This window comes from Erythrolamprus reginae, chromosome 6, assembly GCF_031021105.1.
Source record: "Erythrolamprus reginae isolate rEryReg1 chromosome 6, rEryReg1.hap1, whole genome shotgun sequence".
In the NCBI taxonomy this organism is placed as follows: domain Eukaryota; kingdom Metazoa; phylum Chordata; class Lepidosauria; order Squamata; family Dipsadidae; genus Erythrolamprus; species Erythrolamprus reginae.
This window is the reverse complement of record NC_091955.1, coordinates 15,724,020-15,747,872: the sequence shown is the minus strand read 5'-3', so window position 1 is coordinate 15,747,872 and position 23,853 is coordinate 15,724,020. Positions and strand designations below refer to the sequence as shown.

Here is a 23,853-nt window from a genome sequence, read left to right as displayed (position 1 = left end):
CCCATGGTTAAGGGCTTAAAATAACCTTTATTCTGACAGAATAACAATGAAAGACCTTACGAGCCAGTAAGAGCTGGGAATATCATTAGCACCCGGAAAGAAATAGTCGGAACAAATAGAGCAATAGAGAAAACCTTGCAAAGACTTAGGGCTTGGAAAACATTATTCTTTGCAGAGAGTTAACAATGAAAGAGCTTGCAAACGGGTAAGAGCTGGGAACATCATTAGTTAGATCAATGGGGGAAAAAACCTGGAAAGACTTAGGGTTTGGAAAACATTCTTCTCGTACTATAACAATGAAAGTGCTTGCTAACATTAATAGCACCTGGTTAGGGGTGCAAAGTAACATCTGGAGCAAGTAAAGCAATGAAATCCCCCCCCCCCCAAAAGATAGGGTTTGGAAAACATTCTTGGCCGAGAGTAACAATGAAAGAGCTTGCAAACCATAAGAGCTGGGAACATCGTTAGCACTGGCTAAGGATGGAAAGAAACTTACTCGGAGCAAGTTACAGCAATGGAAAAGTCCTGGAAAGACTTATGGCTTGGAAAACATTTTTCACAGAGAGAAACTATGAAAGAGATTGCAAGGTAAGAGCTAGTTAGGGCTGGGGGGGGGGGGAGCTACATTCAGAGTATATGATGCACCCTAATTATCAGTCTCCTTTAGGGAGAAAAAAGGTGTGTCTTATACACCAAAAAATACACTGAGTCCATGAATTTGGAATACAAAGACTGATGAAGGCCACCTATCATGCCAAGAAGCAATCTTTAATATTAAAATTGGGTGTAGACAGACAAGGACGCAAGTATCATCTTATACTTATTTATATAATAAATGTTATTATTTTGGTTTTATATAAAGAATCATAGATTGGGAAAAACATTAGCAAATAAAATCCTGTGCTTTGGTGATAAGATGTCAGGAAACATATAAGAAAGTAGTATGTCTTGATGGTTTAATAAACAAGGAATCATATAAATAAAGGTGAAAGCTCTATTACTCTATCTATAAATTTAATTACTACACAGAAGCAGATACCCCTTTCGATACCATTTTTGTCCCAAAAGCAGAACTTAGTTTTCCTTTACATATACATTGTTGAACGTTCCATAATCCACAACAGAATAAAAATTTAAAGGTACAGTATTAGTATTCTTTCATTTCATTTTAATAATAACTAGGATTAAATGTGTCGTTAGTTTCAGAAATGTTGAAATTTGTTTCAGCCACATAATACAAAGAAACACCAATATTTAAAGAAATTTTGCATACATACCTTGCTTGTGCAAGCTATTTCTGTCCTATAACATAGTGAAGAAGCGCTGAGGGAAACCTCAGGAACAGATGTTTCTGCTACCCAGCTCCCAGTGACATCCACAGAGTCTGCCACGTGGACATGTTTTGGACCGGGGAGGGGCCTCACTGGCGGAAATGCCATCCTCAGAAACCTGTTGAAGGGAGAGTGGGTGGCAAACCAAAGAGAGATGAAGAGGAGAGCTGGTGTTTGTGTGAAGACGAGGCAAGAATTGAGGCCAGGCCTGCTCCTTCTCACCTGCGAGGTTTATCCGCGGTCTTCGGCGGTGGGGACTGCTGCTCCCGTACACACCATGGCATCCCCATCAATTTCATCATTCGCGTTCTGACAATGGATACAAACAGGTAAAAAATTAACACCATGGAAGCCAAATCAGTATATCAAGATATAAGTAAATCCCCAAAAGACCTAGAATAAAAAATTGTCCCATTTTACAAATACATTTTGTATTTTTTTTAATGAAAGTCTTTCTCTGTAATTCCTTCAAAGTTCTCCAATATTTTAAGCAGTCTCTTCTAATTAAGTAAAAGGTAATTATTCCAATTGTTCACTGGAATTGTCATTTTTATTTCCTTAAGATATAAAATTTGTAAAAAAAAAATTTCATCTCATGGGGCATTCTTATTCAGAGTTTATTAACATTCTCAAAAAGATTTTGTTGCACATCTTGTTCTGAAAAAATGTCTGGAGATAGGCTGTTTCCAAAAAATGGCATAATTGCCATGATTGATTCAAAGTCTCAACTCATTTTCTGATGGACTTCTTCTAAACATCATATTAATCATGCTTATTTCCCACATGCATTTAAACTTTCTTGTTCTTTGTAATGTAAATGCCAAATCAAAGTTAATTCGGGGCTAGAAAGATGTAGATAATTCATTATATTATTTCTACGATGTTTTAATTCAGAAATCTGTCCTGAAGTTGCCTATGGTGCTAGACTTTAGAAACTTATTAATTACAGAGCCAGATCTCTGTGAGGCATTGCCTTTGACCCTTAATGTCTAACCCAGTGATGGTGAACCTTTTTTCACTAGGGTGCCGAAAGAGCGTGCATGTGTGTTATCGTGCATGCACAAGTGCCCATACCCATAATTCAATGCCTGGGGAGGGCGAAAACATCTTACGCACACAAACCCTCGAAGGCCCTCTGGAGGCCAGAAGCAGCCTGTTCCCCAAATTCTGGTGGGCCCAGTAGGTTCTTGTTTTGCCCTCCCCAGACTCCAAAGGCTTCCCTTGAGCTGGGGAAGGGTAAAAAAGCCCTCCCCGCCCCCTGGGAGGCTCTCTGGAAGCCGAAAACACCCTCCCAGAGCCACAGTGCAAGCCAAAAATCAACGGGCCGGCGCACACATGAACATTGGAGCTGATAGGGCAACGGCTCGCATGCCAGCATATACAGAAAATAGTATAAGGGCAGGCTAGATGGACCATGAGGTCTTTTTCTGCCATCCATCTTCGTTGTTTCTATGTATGAAAAAGGATACTTGAACAGTAGCGTTAATAGGAAGAATGTCATTTTGTTAGGCAAATACTATAAAAAGGATATTTGAAGTATTAAGCATAATATGGTTCTAGTTACAGGTAGTCTTCTACTTACCACCACAACTGAGCATAACATTAATTTTGCTAAATGAGACATTTGTTAAGAAAGTTTTGCTCCATTTTATGACCTTTCTTGCCACAGTCAAGGGGATATCTGCAGTTTTGATTAGTATCACAGTTGTTAATTGAATCTGGTTTTCCCCACTGATTTTTGTTGTCAGGTTTCAAAAGGTGATCTAAGGATTTCAGGACACTGCAATCATCATAAATAAGAGTCAGTTGCCAAGTGTCTGAATTCTGATCACATGACCACGGGGATGCTGCAATGGTCCTAAGCAGGGCCGCCATCAGGAATTTTGGGGCCCCATACAGCCTAAGTGTCTGGGGCCCCCCTCCCTTCTTCCTTCCTTCCTTCCTTCCTTCCTTCCGTTTTTCTTTCTTTTTTCTCTTTTGGTTTTTTTTCCCTTCCTTCCTTCCTTCCTTCCTTCCTTCCTTCCTTCCTTCCTTCCTTCCTTCCTTCCTCTTTCTTTCTTTCTTCTTTTTCTTTCTTTCCTTTTTTCTCTTCTTTTTCTTTTCCCTCCCTCCTTCCTTCCCTCCCTCCCTCCCTCCCTCCCTCCCTCCTTCCTTCCTTCCCTTTTAAATTTTCAAACTGTCTTCTTCATATTCCTGGCTGAGGAATTCTGAAACTGCAGTCAACTGTCTTCAGCCATTGTCCAGCCCTGTGCTACGGACCCCTCCCTCCACCTCCTGAAGAAGCCGGGGGCTTCTTTCCAAAGCCAGTGGCAGTGATGCCAGAACCCCCTTCCCTGGGGATGGGAGCGGGGGGGGGGGGGCTCCACTGGTCTCCCGCGACAAGACCTTCCGCAACACATCAGCCCTGCTGGGCAGGCCTCTTAGCCCCACCAAAGAAATGGGGGTTAAGGAAGACCCCCACCCCCCACCTTGCCCCAAACACTGGCACTCTGCATAGCCCATGCGGGGGCTTTGGCTTCCCCTCTGCAGAACAGGAGCTGGGGACCTCTCCCTCCACATACACCGGATCCCTATGGCCCATCCGAGAGCTGGCAAAATAGGTGTGCCCCCCCCACCTGCTTTTCTATCTCTCTCTCTCTCTTTCTCTCCCTCTCTTTTTGTCTCTCTTTCTCTCTCTACTTTTCTTTCTTTTTCTCTTTTTCTCTCCCTTTCTCTCTCTTTCTCTTTATATCTCTTTCTCTCTTTTTTCTCTCTCCCAACCTCTCTCTTTCTCTTTCTATCTCTTTCTCTCCCTCCCTCTCTCTTTCACTTTCTCTACCTCTTTCTCTCCCTCTCTCCCCTTCTCTCTTTCTTTCTCTTTCTCTCCCTCCCGCTCTCTCTTTCTCTTCCTCTTTTTATCTCTCTTTCTCTCTTTTTTCTCTTTTCTCTCCCTTTCTCTCTTTCTCTCTCTTTCTCTCCCCCTCTCTTTCTCTCTTTCTATCTCTTTCTCTCCCTCCCTCTATCTTTCTCTTTTTATCTCTCTTTTTCTCTTTCTCTCTCTCTCTTTCTCCCCCTTCTCTCTGAAGTGGGGAGGGCCGGGTTGGCACCAAGGGAGCTCGAGACGGGGTGCAAAAGCAAACTACTCTGCCGGCCCGGGCCCACATCGGAAGGAAGGAAGGAAGGAATGGTAAAAGGGGCGATCAAGAGAGGAATGGGTGAATGAATGGACGGAGGGTGGGAAGGAAGGAAGGAAAGAGGGAAGGGACAGGAACAGAGGAAGGGTGCAAAGAAAGCAAGGAAAGGTGTGAAAGGGGAGAGTAAGAGAAGAAGGAGTGAAAGAAGGGAATGAGGGAGGAAACAAGGGAGGAAGGAGAAGGAAAGCAAGAAATGGAGGGAGGGAGGGAAGGAAGGAAAGAAAGAGAGAGAGAGAGAGAGAGAGAGAAAGAAAGAAAGAAAGAAAGAAAGAAAGAAAGGGGGAAGGGACAGGAACAGAGGAAGGAAGCAAGGAAACTTATGAAAGGGGAGAGTAAGAGAGGAAGGACTGAAGGAAGGGAGGGAGGGAAGAAGGTAGGAAGGACAAAGAAAAGAAGAAATAGAGGAAGGGAAGGGAAAAGAGAGAAAGAAGAAGAGCAAGAAAGAGAGAAAGAAAGAGAGAAAGAAAGAATGAAAGAGAAATAAAAATAGAGAGGGGGAATGAAAGAAATGGAAGGAGGGAAGGAAGGAGAGAAAGCAAGAGAAAGAAAGAAAGCAAGAGAAAGAAAAAAGAATGAAAGAGCAAGAGAGCAAGAGAGAAAGAGAGAAAGAGAAAGAAAGAAAGAAAGGCAACTTCAAAGAAAGGCTCACTGAGCATCTCTCACTCTCTCTCTCTTTCTATCCCTCTTTCTTTCTCTTCCTTTCTATCTCTCATCTTCCTTTCTCTCTCCTCTCTCTCTCCCTCTCTTTCTACACTCCTTTCTCTTCCTTCCTTCTCTCCCTCCCTCCCCTCCCTCCTTCCTTCCTCTCCATTTCTCTTTCCCTCCCTCTCTTTCCCTTTTCTTTCTTTTGCTCCACTTCTCTCTCTCTCCGCTTCTCCACTTGCCTCCCCCTCGCGCCTCGCCCTTCCCACCCGGCCACCCGCGCGCGCTTACCAGCAGCAGGAATTCAAGTAAGCCCAAAAGAAGCCATTGGCTCCGGGCGGCGTTCATGGCCCCCCCGAACCCCCGGCCCAGCACTTCCGGAAGCCGAAAGGCGCGGCTCTCTTGCCCTTGCAATCCTCGGGGGGACACAAGGCCGGCGGAGAAGCCGGCCGGGCTCAGCCCTCTCCCGGCTTCCCCAATTCCGCTTCCCCAGCAGCGCGGCTTGGCTTCCAGAGGGCTGAGCCAACCCCGCGGTCTTTCCTCCTTCCGCGGCTGCCATCGGGGCTCCCTGCCTGTCTGCCGGCCTCCCTGCCTTCTTTCCTCGTGGGGGTGGGAAGGAGGTGCGGGCCACAGAGGCAGAGTTTGTCTCAATCGGAGTTGGGGAGTTTTTGGCGGGCACCGGGCCCGGGCCCCCCCCCATTTTCCAATTTGGCCGGGGCCCGGGACGCCGCTACCAGTAATACCCGTCTATCGGCGGCCCTGGTCCTAAGTGTGAAAAATGGTCATATGTCCGTTTTTCACTGACGTTACTTTGAATGGCCACTAAATGAGCTGTTGTCAGTCGCACTATACAGTGTGTCCTAGTTACACTGTGCCTGGTATAAGTGGGAAAAGAAACTTAATTATTTCCAGAAACCTATTCCCATTTATTATTACAAGCTTCCAAACATGGGATGGTATTTATTCTTTAAGGCAGGGGTAGGCAAAGTTGGCTCTTCTATGACTTCTGGAACTTCCACTCCCAGAATTCCTCAGTCAATCACGCTACCTCAGGAATTCTGAGAGTTGAAGTCCACATGTCATAGAACAGCCAACTTTACCTACTCCTGCTTTAAGGGGTTCTTTTAAAGACACAATCCAGTTTAGCGCCTCATGCCATCAAGAGATCATAAAGTCCCCTTCCCACATAGTGAAGAAGCGTTGAGGGAAACCTCAGGAGCAGATGTTTCTGCTACCCAGCTCCCAGTGACATCCACAGAGTCTGCCACGTGGACATGTTTTGGACCGGTGAGGGGCCTCACTGGCAGAAATGCCATCCTCAGAAACCTGTTGAAGGGAGAGTGGGTGGCCCAAGGAACCAAAGAGAGATGAAGAGGAGAGCTGGTGTTTGTGTGAAGACGAGGCAAGAATCGAGGCCAGGCCTGCTCCTTCTCACCTGCGAGGTTTATCCGCGGTCTTCGGCGGTGGGGACTGCTGCTCCTGTACACACCATAGCATCCCCATCAATTCCATCATTCGCGTTCTGACAATGGATACAAACAGGTAAAAAATTAACACCATGGAAGCCAAATCTGTATATCAAGATATAAGTAAATCCCCAAAACACCTAGAATAAAAAATTGTCCCATTTTACAAATAAATTTTGTATTTTTTTTAATGAAAGTCTTTCTCTGTAATTCCTTCAAAGTTCTCCAATATTTTAAGCAGTCTCTTCTAATTCAGTAAAAGGTAATTATTCCAATTGTTCACTGGAATTGTCATTTTTATTTCCTTAAGTTATAAAATTTGTAGAATTTTTTTTTCATCTCATGGAGAATTATTTCTTATTCAGAGTTTATTAACATTCCCAAAAACATTTTGTTGCATATCTTGTTCTGAAAAAACGTCTGGAGATAGGCTGTTTCCAAAACAATGGCATAATTGTCATGATTGATTCAAAGTCTCAACTCATTTTCTGATGGACTTCTTCTAAACATCATATTAATCATGCTTATTTCCCACATGCATTTAAACTTTCTTGTTCTTTGTAATGTAAATGCCAAATGAAAGTTAATTCGGGGCTGGAAAGATGTAGATAATTCATTATATTATTTCTACGATGTTTTAATTCAGAAATCTGTCCTGAAGTTGCCTATGGTGCTAGACTTTAGAAACTTAATAATTACAGAGCCAGATCTCTGTGAGGCATTGCCTTTGACCCTTAATGTCTAACCCAGTGATGGTGAACCTTTTTTCACTAGGGTGCCGAAAGAGCGTGCATGTGTGTTATCGTGCATGCACAAGTGCCCATACCCATAATTCAATGCCTGGGGAGGGCGAAAACATCTTACGCACACAAACCCTCGAAGGCCCTCTGGAGGCCAGAAGCAGCCTGTTCCCCAAATTCTGGTGGGCCCAGTAGGTTCTTGTTTTGCCCTCCCCAGACTCCAAAGGCTTCCCTGGAGCTGGGGAAGGGTAAAAATGCCCTCCCCGCCCCCTGGGAGGCTCTCTGGAAGCCGAAAACACCCTCCCAGAGCCTCTGTGCAAGCCAAAAATCAACGGGCTGGCGCACACATGAACATTGGAGCTGATAGGGCAACGGCTCGCATGCCAGCATATACAGAAAATAGTATAAGGGCAGGCTAGATGGACCATGAGGTCTTTTTCTGCCATCCATCTTCTTTGTTTCTATGTATGAAAAAGGATACTTGAACAGTAGCGTTAATAGGAAGAATGTCATTTGGCAAATAGTATAAAAAGGGTATTTGAAGTATTAAGCATAATATGGTTCTAGTTATAGGTAGTCTTCTACTTACCACCACAACTGAGCATAACATTAATTTTGCTAAATGAGACATTTGTTAAGAAAGTTTTGCTCCATTTTATGACCTTCCTTGCCACAGTCAAGGGGATATTTGCAGTTTTGATTAGTATCACAGTTGTTAATTGAATCTGGTTTCCGCCACTGATTTTTGTTGTCAGGTTTCAAAAGGTGATCTAAGGATTTCAGGACACTGCAATCATCATAAATAAGAGTCAGTTGCCAAGTGTCTGAATTCTGATCACATGACCACGGGATGCTGCAATGGTCCTAAGTGTGAAAAATGGTCATATGTCCATTTTTCACTGATGTGACTTTGAATGGCCACTAAATGAGCTGTTGTTAGTCACACTATACAGTGTGTCCTAGTTACACTGTGCCTGGTATAAGTGGGAAAAGAAACTTAATTATTTCCAGAAACCTATTCCCATTTATTATTACAAGCTTCCAAACATGGGATGGTATTTATTCTTTAAGGCAGGGGTAGGCAAAGTTGGCTCTTCTATGACTTCTGGAACTTCCACTCCCAGAATTCCTCAGTCAATCACGCGACCTCCGGAATTCTGAGAGTTGAAGTCCACATGTCATAGAAGAGCCAACTTTACCTACTCTTGCTTTAAGGGGTTCTTTTAAAGACACAATCCAGTTTAGCGCCTTATGCCATCAAGAAATCATAAAGTCCCCTTCCCACATAGTGAAGAAGCGTTGAGGGAAACCTCAGGAGCAGATGTTTCTGCTACCCAGCTCCCAGTGACATCCACAGAGTCTGCCACGTGGACATGTTTTGGACCGGTGAGGGGCCTCACTGGGGGAAATGCCATCCTCAGAAACCCGTTGAAGGGAGAGTGGGTGGCCCAAGGAACCAAAGAGAGATGAAGAGGAGAGCTGGTGTTTGTGTGAAGATGAGGCAAGAATTGAGGCCAGGCCTGCTCCTTCTCACCTGCGAGGTTTATCCGCGGTCTTCGGCGGTGGGGACTGCTGCTCCTGTACACACCATGGCATCCCCATCAATTCCATCATTCGCGTTCTGACAATGGATACAAACAGGTAAAAAAATTAACACAATGTAAGCCAAATCAGTATATCAAGATATAAGTAAATCCCCAAAACACCTAGAATAAAAAATTGTCCCATTTTACAAATAAATTTTGTATTTTTTTTAATGAAAGTCTTTCTCTGTAATTCCTTCAAATTTCTCCAATATTTTAAGCAGTCTCTTCTAATTCAGTAAAAGGTAATTATTCCAATTGTTCACTGGAATTGTCATTTTTATTTCCTTAAGTTATAAAATTTGTAGAATTTTCTTTTTTCATGTCATGGGGAATTCTTATTCAGAGTTTATTAACATTCTCAAAAAGATTTTGTTGCATATCTTGTTCTGAAAAAACGTCTGGAGATAGGCTGTTTCCAAAACAATGGCATAATTGCCATGATTGATTCAAAGTCTCAACTCATTTTCTGATGGACTTCTTCTAAACATCATATTAATCATGCTTATTTCCCACATGCATTTAAACTTTCTTGTTCTTTGTAATGTAAATGCCAAATCAAAGTTAATTCGGGGCTAGAAAGATGTAGATAATTCATTATATTATTTCTACGATGTTTTAATTCAGAAATCTGTCCTGAAGTTGCCTATGGTGCTAGACTTTAGAAACTTAATAATTACAGAGCCAGATCTCTGTGAGGCATTGCCTTTGACCCTTAATGTCTAACCCAGTGATGGTGAACCTTTTTTCACTAGGGTGCCGAAAGAGCGTGCATGTGTGTTATCGTGCATGCACAAGTGCCCATACCCATAATTCAATGCCTGGGGAGGGCGAAAACATCTTACGCACACAAACCCTCGAAGGCCCTCTGGAGGCCAGAAGCAGCCTGTTCCCCAAATTCTGGTGGGCCCAGTAGGTTCTTGTTTTGCCCTCCCCAGACTCCAAAGGCTTCCCTGGAGCTGGGGAAGGGTAAAAATGCCCTCCCCGCCCCCTGGGAGGCTCTCTGGAAGCCGAAAACACCCTCCCAGAGCCTCTGTGCAAGCCAAAAATCAACGGGCTGGCGCACACATGAACATTGGAGCTGATAGGGCAACGGCTCGCATGCCAGCATATACAGAAAATAGTATAAGGGCAGGCTAGATGGACCATGAGGTCTTTTTCTGCCATCCATCTTCTTTGTTTCTATGTATGAAAAAGGATACTTGAACAGTAGCGTTAATAGGAAGAATGTCATTTTGTTAGGCAAATAGTATAAAAAGGGTATTTGAAGTATTAAGCATAATATGGTTCTAGTTATAGGTAGTCTTCTACTTACCACCACAACTGAGCATAACATTAATTTTGCTAAATGAGACATTTGTTAAGAAAGTTTTGCTCCATTTTATGACCTTTCTTGCCACAGTCAAGGGGATATCTGCAGTTTTGATTAGTATCACAGTTGTTAATTGAATCTGGTTTCCCCCACTGATTTTTGTTGTCAGGTTTCAAAAGGTGATCTAAGGATTTCAGGACACTGCAATCATCATAAATAAGAGTCAGTTGCCAAGTGTCTGAATTCTGATCACATGACCACGGGGATGCTGCAATGGTCCTAAGTGTGAAAAATGGTCATATGTCAGTTTTTCACTGACGTTACTTTGAATGGCCACTAAATGAGCTATTGTTAGTCACACTATACAGTGTGTCCTAGTTACACTGTGCCTGGTATAAGTGGGAAAAGAAACTTAATTATTTCCAGAAACCTATTCCCATTTATTATTACAAGCTTCCAAACATGGGGTGGTATTTATTCTTTAAGGCAGGGGTAGGCAAAGTTGGCTCTTCTATGACTTCTGGAACTTCCACTCCCAGAATTCCTCAGTCAATCACGCTACCTCAGGAATTCTGAGAGTTGAAGTCCACATGTCATAGAACAGCCAACTTTACCTACTCTTGCTTTAAGGGGTTCTTTTAAAGACACAATCCAGTTTAGCGCCTCATGCCATCAAGAGATCATAAAGTCCCCTTCCCACATAGTGGAGAAGCGTTGAGGGAAACCTCAGGAGATGTTTCTGCTACCCAGCTCCCAGTGACATCCACAGAGTCTGCCACATGGACATGTTTTGGACCGGTGAGGGGCCTCACTGGCGGAAATGCCATCCTCAGAAACCTGTTGAAGGGAGAGTGGGTGGCCCAAGGAACCAAAGAGAGATGAAGAGGAGAGCTGGTGTTTGTGTGAAGACGAGGCAGGAATCGAGGCCAGGCCTGCTCCTTCTCACCTGCGAGGTTTATGCGCGGTCTTCGGCGGTGGAGACTGCTGCTCCTGTACACACCATGGCATCCCCATCAATTTCATCATTCGCGTTCTGATAATGGATACAAACAGGTAAAAAATTAACACCATGGAAGCCAAATCAGTATATCAAGATATAAGTAAATCCCCAAAACACCTGGAATAAAAAATTGTCCCATTTTACAAATAAATTTTGTATTTTTTTTAGTGAAAGTCTTTCTCTGTAATTCCTTCAAAGTTCTCCAATATTTTAAGCAGTCTCTTCTAATTCAGTAAAAGGTAATTATTCCAATTGTTCACTGGAATTGTCATTTTTATTTCCTTAAGTTATAAAATTTGTAGAATTTTCTTTTTTCATCTCATGGGGAATTCTTATTCAGAGTTTATTAACATTCTCAAAAAGATTTTGTTGCATATCTTGTTCTGAAAAAATGTCTGGAGATAGGCTGTTTCCAAAACAATGGCATAATTGCCATGATTGATTCAAAGTCTCAACTCATTTTCTGATGGACTTCTTCTAAACATCATATTAATCATGCTTATTTCCCACATGCATTTAAACTTTCTTGTTCTTTGTAATGTAAATGCCAAATCAAAGTTAATTCGGGGCTAGAAAGATGTAGATAATTCATTATATTATTTCTACGATGTTTTAATTCAGAAATCTGTCCTGAAGTTGCCTATGGTGCTAGACTTTAGAAACTTAATAATTACAGAGCCAGATCTCTGTGAGGCATTGCCTTTGACCCTTAATGTCTAACCCAGTGATGGTGAACCTTTTTTCACTAGGGTGCCGAAAGAGCGTGCATGTGTGTTATCGTGCATGCACAAATGCCCATACCCATAATTCAATGCCTGGGGAGGGCGAAAACATCTTACGCACACAAACCCTCGAAGGCCCTCTGGAGGCCAGAAGCAGCCTGTTCCCCAAATTCTGGTGGGCCCAGTAGGTTCTTGTTTTGCCCTCCCCAGACTCCAAAGGCTTCCCTGGAGCAGGGGAAGGGTAAAAATGCCCTCCCCGCCCCCTGGGAGGCTCTCTGAAAGCCGAAAACACCCTCCCAGAGCCTCTGTGCAAGCCAAAAATCAACGGGCCGGCGCACACATGAACATTGGAGCTGATAGGGCAACAGCTCGCATGCCAGCATATACAGAAAATAGTATAAGGGCAGGCTAGATGGACCATGAGGTCTTTTTCTGCCATCCATCTTCTTTGTTTCTATATATGAAAAAGGATACTTGAACAGTAGAGTTAATAGGAAGAATGTCATTTTGTTAGGCAAATACTATAAAAAGGGTATTTGATGTATTAAGCATAATATGGTTCTAGTTATAGGTAGTCTTCTACTTACCACCACAACTGAGCATAACATTAATTTTGCTAAATGAGACATTTGTTAAGAAAGTTTTGCTCCATTTTATGACCTTTCTTGCCACAGTCAAGGGGATATCTGCAGTTTTGATTAGTATCACAGTTGTTAATTGAATCTGGTTTCCCCCACTGATTTTTGTTGTCAGGTTTCAAAAGGTGATCTAAGGATTTCAGGACACTGCAATCATCATAAATAAGAGTCAGTTGCCAAGTGTCTGAATTCTGATCACATGACCACGGGGATGCTGCAATGGTCCTAAGTGTGAAAAATGGTCATATGTCAGTTTTTCACTGACGTTACTTTGAATGGCCACTAAATGAGCTATTGTTAGTCACACTATACAGTGTGTCCTAGTTACACTGTGCCTGGTATAAGTGGGAAAAGAAACTTAATTATTTCCAGAAACCTATTCCCATTTATTATTACAAGCTTCCAAACATGGGGTGGTATTTATTCTTTAAGGCAGGGGTAGGCAAAGTTGGCTCTTCTATGACTTCTGGAACTTCCACTCCCAGAATTCCTCAGTCAATCACGCTACCTCAGGAATTCTGAGAGTTGAAGTCCACATGTCATAGAAGAGCCAACTTTACCTACTCTTGCTTTAAGGGGTTCTTTTAAAGACACAATCCAGTTTAGCGCCTCATGCCATCAAGAGATCATAAAGTCCCCTTCCCACATAGTGGAGAAGCGTTGAGGGAAACCTCAGGAGATGTTTCTGCTACCCAGCTCCCAGTGACATCCACAGAGTCTGCCACATGGACATGTTTTGGACCGGTGAGGGGCCTCACTGGCGGAAATGCCATCCTCAGAAACCTGTTGAAGGGAGAGTGGGTGGCCCAAGGAACCAAAGAGAGATGAAGAGGAGAGCTGGTGTTTGTGTGAAGACGAGGCAGGAATCGAGGCCAGGCCTGCTCCTTCTCACCTGCGAGGTTTATGCGCGGTCTTCGGCGGTGGAGACTGCTGCTCCTGTACACACCATGACATCCCCATCAATTTCATCATTCGCGTTCTGATAATGGATACAAACAGGTAAAAAATTAACACCATGGAAGCCAAATCAGTATATCAAGATATAAGTAAATCCCCAAAACACCTGGAATAAAAAATTGTCCCATTTTACAAATAAATTTTGTATTTTTTTTAGTGAAAGTCTTTCTCTGTAATTCCTTCAAAGTTCTCCAATATTTTAAGCAGTCTCTTCTAATTCAGTAAAAGGTAATTATTCCAATTGTTCACTGGAATTGTCATTTTTATTTCCTTAAGTTATAAAATTTGTAGAATTTTCTTTTTTCATCTCATGGGGAATTCTTATTCAGAGATTATTAACATTCTCAAAAAGATTTTGTTGCATATCTTGTTCTGAAAAAATGTCTGGAGATAGGCTGTTTCCAAAACAATGGCATAATTGCCATGATTGATTCAAAGTCTCAACTCATTTTCTGATGGACTTCTTCTAAACATCATATTAATCATGCTTATTTCCCACATGCATTTAAACTTTCTTGTTCTTTGTAATGTAAATGCCAAATCAAAGTTAATTCGGGGCTAGAAAGATGTAGATAATTCATTATATTATTTCTACGATGTTTTAATTCAGAAATCTGTCCTGAATTTGCCTATGGTGCTAGACTTTAGAAACTTAATAATTACAGAGCCAGATCTCTGTGAGGCATTGCCTTTGACCCTTAATGTCTAACCCAGTGATGGTGAACCTTTTTTCACTAGGTGCCGAAAGAGCGTGCATGTGTGTTATCGTGCATGCACAAGTGCCCATACCCATAATTCAATGCCTGGGGAGGGCGAAAACATCTTACGCACACAAACCCTCGAAGGCCCTCTGGAGGCCAGAAGCAGCCTGTTCCCCAAATTCTGGTGGGCCCAGTAGGTTCTTGTTTTGCCCTCCCCAGACTCCAAAGGCTTCCCTGGAGCTGGGGAAGGGTAAAAATGCCCTCCCCGCCCCCTGGGAGGCTCTCCGGAAGCCGAAAACACCCTCCCAGAGCCTCTGTGCAAGCCAAAAATCAACAGGCCGGCGCACACATGAACATTGGAGCTGATACGGCAACGGCTCGCATGCCAGCATATACAGAAAATAGTATAAGGGCAGGCTAGATGGACGATGAGGTCTTTTTTTGCCATCAATCTTCTTTGTTTCTATATATGAAAAAGGATACTTGAACAGTAGAGTTAATAGGAAGAATGTCATTTTGTTAGGCAAATACTATAAAAAGGGTATTTGATGTATTAAGCATAATATGGTTCTAGTTATAGGTAGTCTTCTACTTACCACCACAACTGAGCATAACATTAATTTTGCTAAATGAGACATTTGTTAAGAAAGTTTTGCTCCATTTTATGACCTTTCTTGCCACAGTCAAGGGGATATCTGCAGTTTTGATTAGTATCACAGTTGTTAATTGAATCTGGTTTCCCCCACTGATTTTTGTTGTCAGGTTTCAAAAGGTGATCTAAGGATTTCAGGACACTGCAATCATCATAAATAAGAGTCAGTTGCCAAGTGTCTGAATTCTGATCACATGACCACGGGGATGCTGCAATGGTCCTAAGTGTGAAAAATGGTCATATGTCCATTTTTCACTGACGTTACTTTGAATGGCCACTAAATGAGCTGTTGTTAGTCACACTATACAGTGTGTCCTAGTTACACTGTGCCTGGTATAAGTGGGAAAAGAAACTTAATTATTTCCAGAAACCTATTCCCATTTATTATTACAAGCTTCCAAACATGGGATGGTATTTATTCTTTAAGGCAGGGGTAGGCAAAGTTGGCTCTTCTATGACTTCTGGAACTTCCACTCCCAGAATTCCTCAGTCAATCACGCGACCTCCGGAATTCTGAGAGTTGAAGTCCATATGTCATAGAAGAGCCAACTTTACCTACTCTTGCTTTAAGGGGTTCTTTTAAAGACACAATCCAGTTTAGCGCCTCATGCCATCAAGAGATCATAAAGTCCCCTTCCCACATAGTGAAGAAGCGTTGAGGGAAACCTCAGGAGCAGATGTTTCTGCTACCCAGCTCCCACTGACATCCACAGAGTCTGCCACGTGGACATGTTTTGGACCGGTGAGGGGCCTCAATGGCGGAAATGCCATCCTCAGAAACCTGTTGAAGGGAGAGTGGGTGGCCCAAGGAACCAAAGAGAGATGAAGAGGAGAGCTGGTGTTTGTGTGAAGACGAGGCAAGAATCGAGGCCAGGCCTGCTCCTTCTCACCTGCGAGGTTTATCCGCGGTCTTCGGCGGTGGGGACTGCTGCTCCTGTACACACCATAGCATCCCCATCAATTCCATCATTCGCGTTCTGACAATGGATACAAACAAGTAAAAAATTAACACCATGGAAGCCAAATCAGTATATCAAGATACAGTATAAGTAAATCCCCAAAACACCTAGAATAAAAAATTGTCCCATTTTACAAATAAATTTTGTATTTTTTTTAATGAAAGTCTTTCTCTGTAATTCCTTCAAAGTTCTCCAATATTTTAAGCAGTCTCTTCTAATTCAGTAAAAGGTAATTATTCCAATTGTTCACTGGAATTGTCATTTTTATTTCCTTAAGTTATAAAATTTGTAAAAAAAAAAATTCATCTCATGGAGAATTCTTATTCAGAGTTTATTAACATTCTCAAAAAGATTTTGTTGCATATCTTGTTCTGAAAGAACGTCTGGAGATAGGCTGTTTCCAAAACAATGGCATAATTGCCATGATTGATTCAAAGTCTCAACTCATTTTCTGATGGACTTCTTCTAAACATCATATTAATCATGCTTATTTCCCACATGCATTTAAACTTTCTTGTTCTTTGTAATGTAAATGCCAAATCAAAGTTAATTCGGGGCTAGAAAGATGTAGATAATTCATTATATTATTTCTACGATGTTTTAATTCAGAAATCTGTCCTGAAGTTGCCTATGGTGCTAGACTTTAGAAACTTAATAATTACAGAGCCAGATCTCTGTGAGGCATTGCCTTTGACCCTTAATGTCTAACCCAGTGATGGTGAACCTTTTTTCACTAGGGTGCCGAAAGAGCGTGCATGTGTGTTATCGTGCATGCACAAGTGCCCATACCCATAATTCAATGCCTGGGGAGGGCGAAAACATCTTACGCACACAAACCCTCGAAGGCCCTCTGGAGGCCAGAAGCAGCCTGTTCCCCAAATTCTGGTGGGCCCAGTAGGTTCTTGTTTTGCCCTCCCCAGACTCCAAAGGCTTCTCTGGAGCTGGGGAAGGGTAAAAATGCCCTCCCCGCCCCCTGGGAGGCTCTCTGGAAGCCGAAAACACCCTCCCAGAGCCTCTGTGCAAGCCAAAAATCAACGGGCCGGCACACACATGAACATTGGAGCTGATAGGGCAACGGCTCGCATGCCAGCATATACAGAAAATAGTATAAGGGCAGGCTAGATGGACCATGAGGTCTTTTTCTGCCATCCATTTTCTTTGTTTCTATATATGAAAAAGGATACTTGAACAGTAGAGTTAATAGGAAGAATGTCATTTTGTTAGGCAAATAGTATAAAAAGGGTATTTGAAGTATTAAGCATAATATGGTTCTAGTTATAGGTAGTCTTCTACTTACCACCACAACTGAGCATAACATTAATTTTGCTAAATGAGACATTTGTTAAGAAAGTTTTGCTCCATTTTATGACCTTTCTTGCCACAGTCAAGGGGATATCTGCAGTTTTGATTAGTATCACAGTTGTTAATTGAATCTGGTTTCCCCCACTGATTTTTGTTGTCAGGTTTCAAAAGGTGATCTAAGGATTTCAGGACACTGCAATCATCATAAATAAGAGTCAGTTGCCAAGTGTCTGAATTCTGATCACATGACCACGGGGATGCTGCAATGGTCCTAAGTGTGAAAAATGGTCATATGTCAGTTTTTCACTGACGTTACTTTGAATGGCCACTAAATGAGCTGTTGTTAGTCACACTATACAGTGTGTCCTAGTTACACTGTGCCTGGTATAAGTGGGAAAAGAAACTTAATTATTTCCAGAAACCTATTCCCATTTATTATTACAAGCTTCCAAACATGGGGTGGTATTTATTCTTTAAGGCAGGGGTAGGCAAAGTTGGCTCTTCTATGACTTCTGGAACTTCCACTCCCAGAATTCCTCAGTCAATCACGCTACCTCAGGAATTCTGAGAGTTGAAGTCCACATGTCATAGAACAGCCAACTTTACCTACTCTTGCTTTAAGGGGTTCTTTTAAAGACACAATCCAGTTTAGCGCCTCATGCCATCAAGAGATCATAAAGTCCCCTTCCCACATAGTGGAGAAGCGTTGAGGGAAACCTCAGGAGCAGATGTTTCTGCTACCCGGCTCCCAGTGACATCCAGAGCGTCTGCCACGTGGACATGTTTTGGACCGGTGAGGGGCCTCACTGGCGGAAATGCCATCCTCAGAAACCTGTTGAAGGGAGAGTGGGTGGCCCAAGGAACCAAAGAGAGATGAAGAGGAGAGCTGGTGTTTGTGTGAAGACGAGGCAAGAATTGAGGCCAGGCCTGCTCCTTCTCACCTGCGAGGTTTATGCGCGGTCTTCGGCGGTGGGGACTGCTGCTCCTGTACACACCATAGCATCCCCATCAATTCCATCATTCGCGTTCTGACAGTGGATACAAACAAGTAAAAAATTAACACCATGGAAGCCAAATCAGTATATCAAGATATAAGTAAATCCCCAAAACACCTAGAATAAAAAATTGTCCCATTTTACAAATAAATTTTGTATTTTTTTAAATGAAAGTCTTTCTCTGTAATTCCTTCAAAGTTCTCCAATATTTTAAGCAGCCTCTTCTAATTCAGTAAAAGGTAATTATTCCAATTGTTCACTGGAATTGTCATTTTTATTTCCTTAAGTTATAAAATTTGTTAAAAAAAAAATTTCATCTCATGGAGAATTATTTCTTATTCAGAGTTTATTAACATTCCCAAAAAGATTTTGTTGCATATCTTGTTCTGAAAAAACATCTGGAGATGAAGAGGAGAGTTGGTGGCCCAAGGAACGAAAGAGAGATGAAGAGGAGAGCTGGTGTTTGTGTGAACACGAGGCAAGAATTGAGGCCAGGCCTGCTCCTTCTCACCTGCGAGGTGTATGCGCGGTCTTCGGCGGTGGGGACTGCTGCTCCTGTACATTCTGTCGCAGCCCCAGGAATTTCCTCAGTGTCTTCATCGTTCTGACAATGGATACAAACAGGTAAAAAAATTAACACCATGTAAGCCAAATCAGTATATCAAGATATAAGTAAATCCCCAAAACACCTAGAATAAAAAGTTGTCCCATTTTACAAATAAACTTTGTATTTTTTTAAAAATGAAGGTCTTTCTCTGTACTTCCTTCAAAGTTCTCCAATATTTTAAGCAGTCTGTTGTAATTCAGTAAAAGGTAATTATTCCAATTGTTCGCTGGAATTGTCATTTTTATTTCCTTAAGTTATAAAATTTGTAGAATTTTCTTTTTTCATCTCATGGGGAATTCTTATTCAGAGTTTATTAACATTCTCAAAAAGATTTTGTTGCATATCTTGTTCTTAAAAACGTCTGGAGATAGGCTGTTTCCAAAACAATGGCACAATTGTCATGATTGATTCAAAGTCTCAACTCATTTTCTGATGTACTTCTTCTAAACATCATATTAATCATGCTTATTTCCCACACACATTTAAACTTTCTTGTTCTTTGTAATGTACATGCCAAATCAAAGTTAATTTGGAGTTAATTTGGAAAGATGTAGCTAATTCATTATATTATTTCTACAATGTATTAATTCAGAAATCTGTCCTGAAGTTGCCTATGGTGCTAGACTTTAGAAACTTAATAATTACAGAGCCAGATCTTTGACCCTTAATGTCTAACCCAGTGAACCTTTTTCCCCTTGGGTGCCGAAAGAGCGTGCATGTGTGTTATCGTGCATACACAAGTGCCCATCCCCATAATTCAATGCCTGGGGAGGGCGAAAACATCTTACACACACAAACCCTCGAAGGCCCTCTGGAGGCCAGAAGCAGCCTGTTTCCCAAATTCTGGTGGGCCCAGTAGGTTCTTGTTTTGCCCTCCCCAGACTCCAAAGGCTTCCCTGGAGCTGGGGAAGGGTAAAAACACCCTCCCCCAACCCCTGGGAGGCTCTCTGGAAGCCGAAAACACCCTCCCAGAGCCTCTATGCAAGCCAAAAATCAATTGGCCGGCACAGACATGAACGTTGGAGCTGATAAGGCAACGGCTCGCGTGCCAGCATATATGTCTCCGCGTGCTACCCATGCCATAGGTTCATCATCACTGGTTTAAGCATTCAGTATCTCAAGTCTAAAAGAAGATAGCAATGAGATTTCCTGAAATAACACCAGTTTTCATGTAAATTAACAAAGGCTTTGATTCTACATACAAAAGGTGGACTGTTTTTCACCCTCATGACCATTTTACAACTTCCATCGTCATGTAATGAAAACTGAAATGCTTGGCAACAAGATCATAGGGTCATATGATCACCTTTTCCAAGCTCTGAAAAGTTAAGGGGGAAGCCCAATTCACTTAAGAACAGTGATACTAACTTAATTGTGTAACTAACTTGTCAATTGAAGTGATTCACTTAACAACTTTGGAAGAAAACAGCAAAACTGATTTAACATCTGTTTTACTTAGCAATAGAAATTTTAGGCTTAATTGTGGTCATAAATCGAGGACTACCAGTATACCAGTTTCCAAATTATGGACTGTAGATGTACAAATTATATGTAGAACAACAAGAAAAAAAGAACAACAAGCAACAATTGATAATCATAGCTATCAATGCTTTAAATGCAATGACATTATGAATGATCATGATGGTTTCGTAAAATGCCAGACTTGCAATCAATCTGCTCACAAAAGCTGCCTCAATATTTCTAAACATATTGCCACTTTTCTAAAAGCAAACTCTTCATTTCTTTATATGTGCTCATCCTGCACCCCCAAGCTAAATATACTTAACAGTTTGGCGGGACCCAGGGGAAGAGCCTTCTCTGTGGCAGCCCCGACCCTTTGGAACCAACTCCCCCTGGATATAAGAGTTGCCCCCACCCTCCTAGCCTTTCGCAAGCTCCTTAAAACCCATCTCTGTCGTCAGGCATGGGGGAATTGATACTTTCTCTCCCCCTAGGCTTATAAAATTTATGCATGGTATGCTAGTATGTATGATTGGTTTTTAAATTGGGGTTTTAAATTAACTTAAATATTAGATTTGTTTACATTGTATTATTATTGCTGTGAGCCGCCCGGAGTCTGCGGAGAGGGGCGGCATACAAATCTGATTAATAAAATAAATAAATAAATAAATAAATAAATAAATAAATAAATAAATAAATAAATAAATAAATAAACCGCTGACCTACAGATCTACAGCACTCTACCTGCTGTGCCACCCCGTCTCTCTCTCTCTCTCTCTCTCTCTCTCTCTCTCCCCGTGGAGGCAGGATCACATTTTAAAACACTGCCACAGCAGCCAAGGGGAGCATCCCAGTGCCGCTTTGTGTGCACGTAGCAACCTCTTGCTTACTCTCTCTCTCTCCTGGCCAAAAGAGTGTCCGCTGCAGAAGGACCAGCTCCTGGCCAGGAGAGCAAGAGCAAGCCACTTTGCCTCTGTCTCCTTCGCTCGGCTCCCCCCTCCTCCCCGCTTTTAAAGGGAGGCAGGAAGCCGCTTTTTCTGTGCCTTCCCAGCTCAGCTCCTGGATCTTTGTGGGCTGGGAAGCGTCAGGGCAGGAACCTATGGAGCTGTGCCGGTCTCCGGGATGGTGGGGGCCATGGGGGGGTGGGAGGGAGAGAGAGTCTCCCTTAGACTCTCCACGATTGACCTCTCCAGGTTCCTAAGAGGCCAGTAAGGGGCGTACATAAGTGAACTGGAGTGCCTTTCGTCCCCTGTCCAATTGCCTTTCCTTTCTTTCACCTATCATATATATTCTCTTCCTTTCATATATCCTCTCCTCTAAGTTCACTTTTACCCTTATATATATTACCACATGTCTATTTTTCTTCCTATGTATTTGTGTATTGGACAAATGAATGAATAAATGAATAAATGAATAAATGAATAAATAAATAAATAAATAAATAAATAAATAAATGCATGCAACCTCCTTTTTGGCATGCGGATCAAAAAAGATTCGCCATCACTGAACTAGGTATTTGCCCCAAAGAATCAGAGCATCACCCACCAGAAGCTGCTCAGAGAGACCAATAAAGGAAAAAAGCATTCCAGAAACCATGACTCTGTGTCTGTGATTTCTACACTATTCGCTAACGGTAAATATTTTACAGACATTCAAGTTGAAATCAGAATAGTATTGTTTCTGTAAACCATGCAGAAATAAAGGATACCACAAGGTACCCTATTCCATTCATCAATTAGTTTCTTCTGTAATCCTAGAGATTAGATTAGTGATTAGTGTAATCACTAAAGATTACATTGATGGTCCAAATGAACGTTGGTGGCTGCAAACTTCCCGGGCATATTTGCCAGTACCTTTGGGGAAGAGATTCTTGGCCATGAATTGCATATGCAACTATTATCTCAACAGTAGTAACTGTGAGAGGGATCTAGTGGGCAACCATTTAAATAGGAGCCAGCAGTGTGCAGCAGCTGCCAAAAAAGCCAACACAGTTCTAGGCTGCATTAACAGAGGGATGGAATCAAGATTACATGAAGTGTCAATACCACTTTATAAGGCCTTGGTAAGGCCACACTTGGAATATTGCATTCTGTATTGGTTGCCACGATGCAAAAAGGATATTGAGGCTGTAGAAAAAGTGCCCAGAAGAGTGACATAAATGATTAGGGGACTGGAGGCTAAAACATATGAAGAACGGTTTCAGGAACTGGGCATGGCTAATTCCATTAAAAGAAGGACCAGGGGAGACATGATAGCAGTGTTCCAATACCTCAGGGGTTGCCACAAAGAAGAGGGGGGAGTCAATCTATTCTATAAAGCACCTGAGGGTAGGACAAGAAGCAATGGGTGGAAACTAAACAAGGAGAGAAGCAACTTAGAACTGAGGAGAAATTTCGAGTCAGAACAATTAATCAGGGGAACAGCCTGCCTCCAGAAATTGTGAATCTCCCAACACTGGGAGTTTTTTAGCAGATGTTGGGCAACCATCTCTCTGAAGCAACGCAGGGTTTCATGCCTAGGCAGGGGGTGGGACTGGAAGACCTCCAAGGTGCCTTCCAACTCTGCTATTATTATTATTATTATTATTATTATTATTATTATTATTATTATTATTATTATTATTATTATTATTATTATTATTATTATTATTATTAAATAGTTTCTTTGATGACTTCTAGTGGAAATGTACTTAGCCCGTAATACCAGTTTTATTCCAAGTCGACGAAGGAGACGGCAAACCACCCTCTCAATATACGTCTCTTCGTTCAACTGAAAAATGGGCCACCCCCACATCTCTTCTAAACGTCACCATGGAATTCTGAGTCGCGCGGTCCACCCCCTCACGCGTCCAATCGCGAGAAAGGGCGAGACTATCCGGCCACCATACATTCACCCGATGCCCAAGCCTCTTTTGATCTCTATACCTGTAACTCATGGATAGGCAAAGTTGGCTCTTCTATGACATGTGGACTTCAACTCCCAGAATTCCTGAGCTAGCATGATTAGCTCAGGAATTCTGGGAATTGAAGTCCAGAAGTCATAGAAGAGCCAACTTTGCCTACCCCTGCTGTAACTGAACGCAGAGCCCAGAAGGAGTTGATCTAGGTAAGTATGGGGGGGGGGGGTTTCCTCCGTGGCTGATACTTCCTGTCGCAAAGGGGCGGGGCTGACTGTTCTCGGCATCACTCACTCCCCCGCCGCTGCCTTAAAACGGGTTTTCTTTAAAAAAAAAAAAAACTCCGTTAAATGCAGAAAAAACGGACTGGATGGAGCTTTTCAGCCTTTGCGGAGGGTCTCAGTCCTCCAAGTTGTCCTGAAGGTGCTTTTTTTCCAAGACGTTTCGTTTCACATCCAGGAAGCTTCTGACAGGAGAGTGAGGAATGGAAGGATTTTTATTCCTTGCACACAGCTTGTCATTTGCCTCCTTTTAAAGCAGGGGTCTCCAAACCTTGGGAACTTTAAGACTTGTGGACTTCAACTCCCAGTGTTCCTCAGCCATCTTTGCCACTATCCTGTCAGAAGCTTTGTTGGCTGAGGAACTCTGGGACTTGAAGTTTTTCCTGGTGAAGAACTCTGGGAGTTGAAGTTCACGAGTCTTAAAGTTGCCAAGGC

The 23,853-nt window shown here is 42.4% G+C and overlaps 1 protein-coding gene across 1 annotated transcript in view; it reads right to left on the bottom strand.

Annotated features, from left to right (window-relative positions):
* LOC139168940 (uncharacterized) overlaps positions 1 to 23,011 on the bottom strand; it is a 49,974-nt gene extending 26,963 nt beyond the window's left edge. Inside the window, exons 1-10 of the mRNA XM_070754722.1 lie at positions 22,945 to 23,011; positions 18,685 to 18,777; positions 18,120 to 18,206; positions 15,808 to 15,894; positions 13,500 to 13,586; positions 11,194 to 11,280; positions 8,887 to 8,973; positions 6,582 to 6,668; positions 1,554 to 1,640; positions 1,278 to 1,449 (exon numbers count right to left, since the gene is read on the bottom strand). Of these exons, the coding sequence (XP_070610823.1) occupies positions 1,278 to 1,449; positions 1,554 to 1,640; positions 6,582 to 6,668; positions 8,887 to 8,973; positions 11,194 to 11,280; positions 13,500 to 13,586; positions 15,808 to 15,894; positions 18,120 to 18,206; positions 18,685 to 18,773 (870 nt within the window). The 5' untranslated portion in view covers positions 18,774 to 18,777; positions 22,945 to 23,011. The remainder of the gene's footprint in view (positions 1 to 1,277; positions 1,450 to 1,553; positions 1,641 to 6,581; positions 6,669 to 8,886; positions 8,974 to 11,193; positions 11,281 to 13,499; positions 13,587 to 15,807; positions 15,895 to 18,119; positions 18,207 to 18,684; positions 18,778 to 22,944) is intronic.
* Between the last annotated feature and the right edge of the window lie 842 nt (positions 23,012 to 23,853).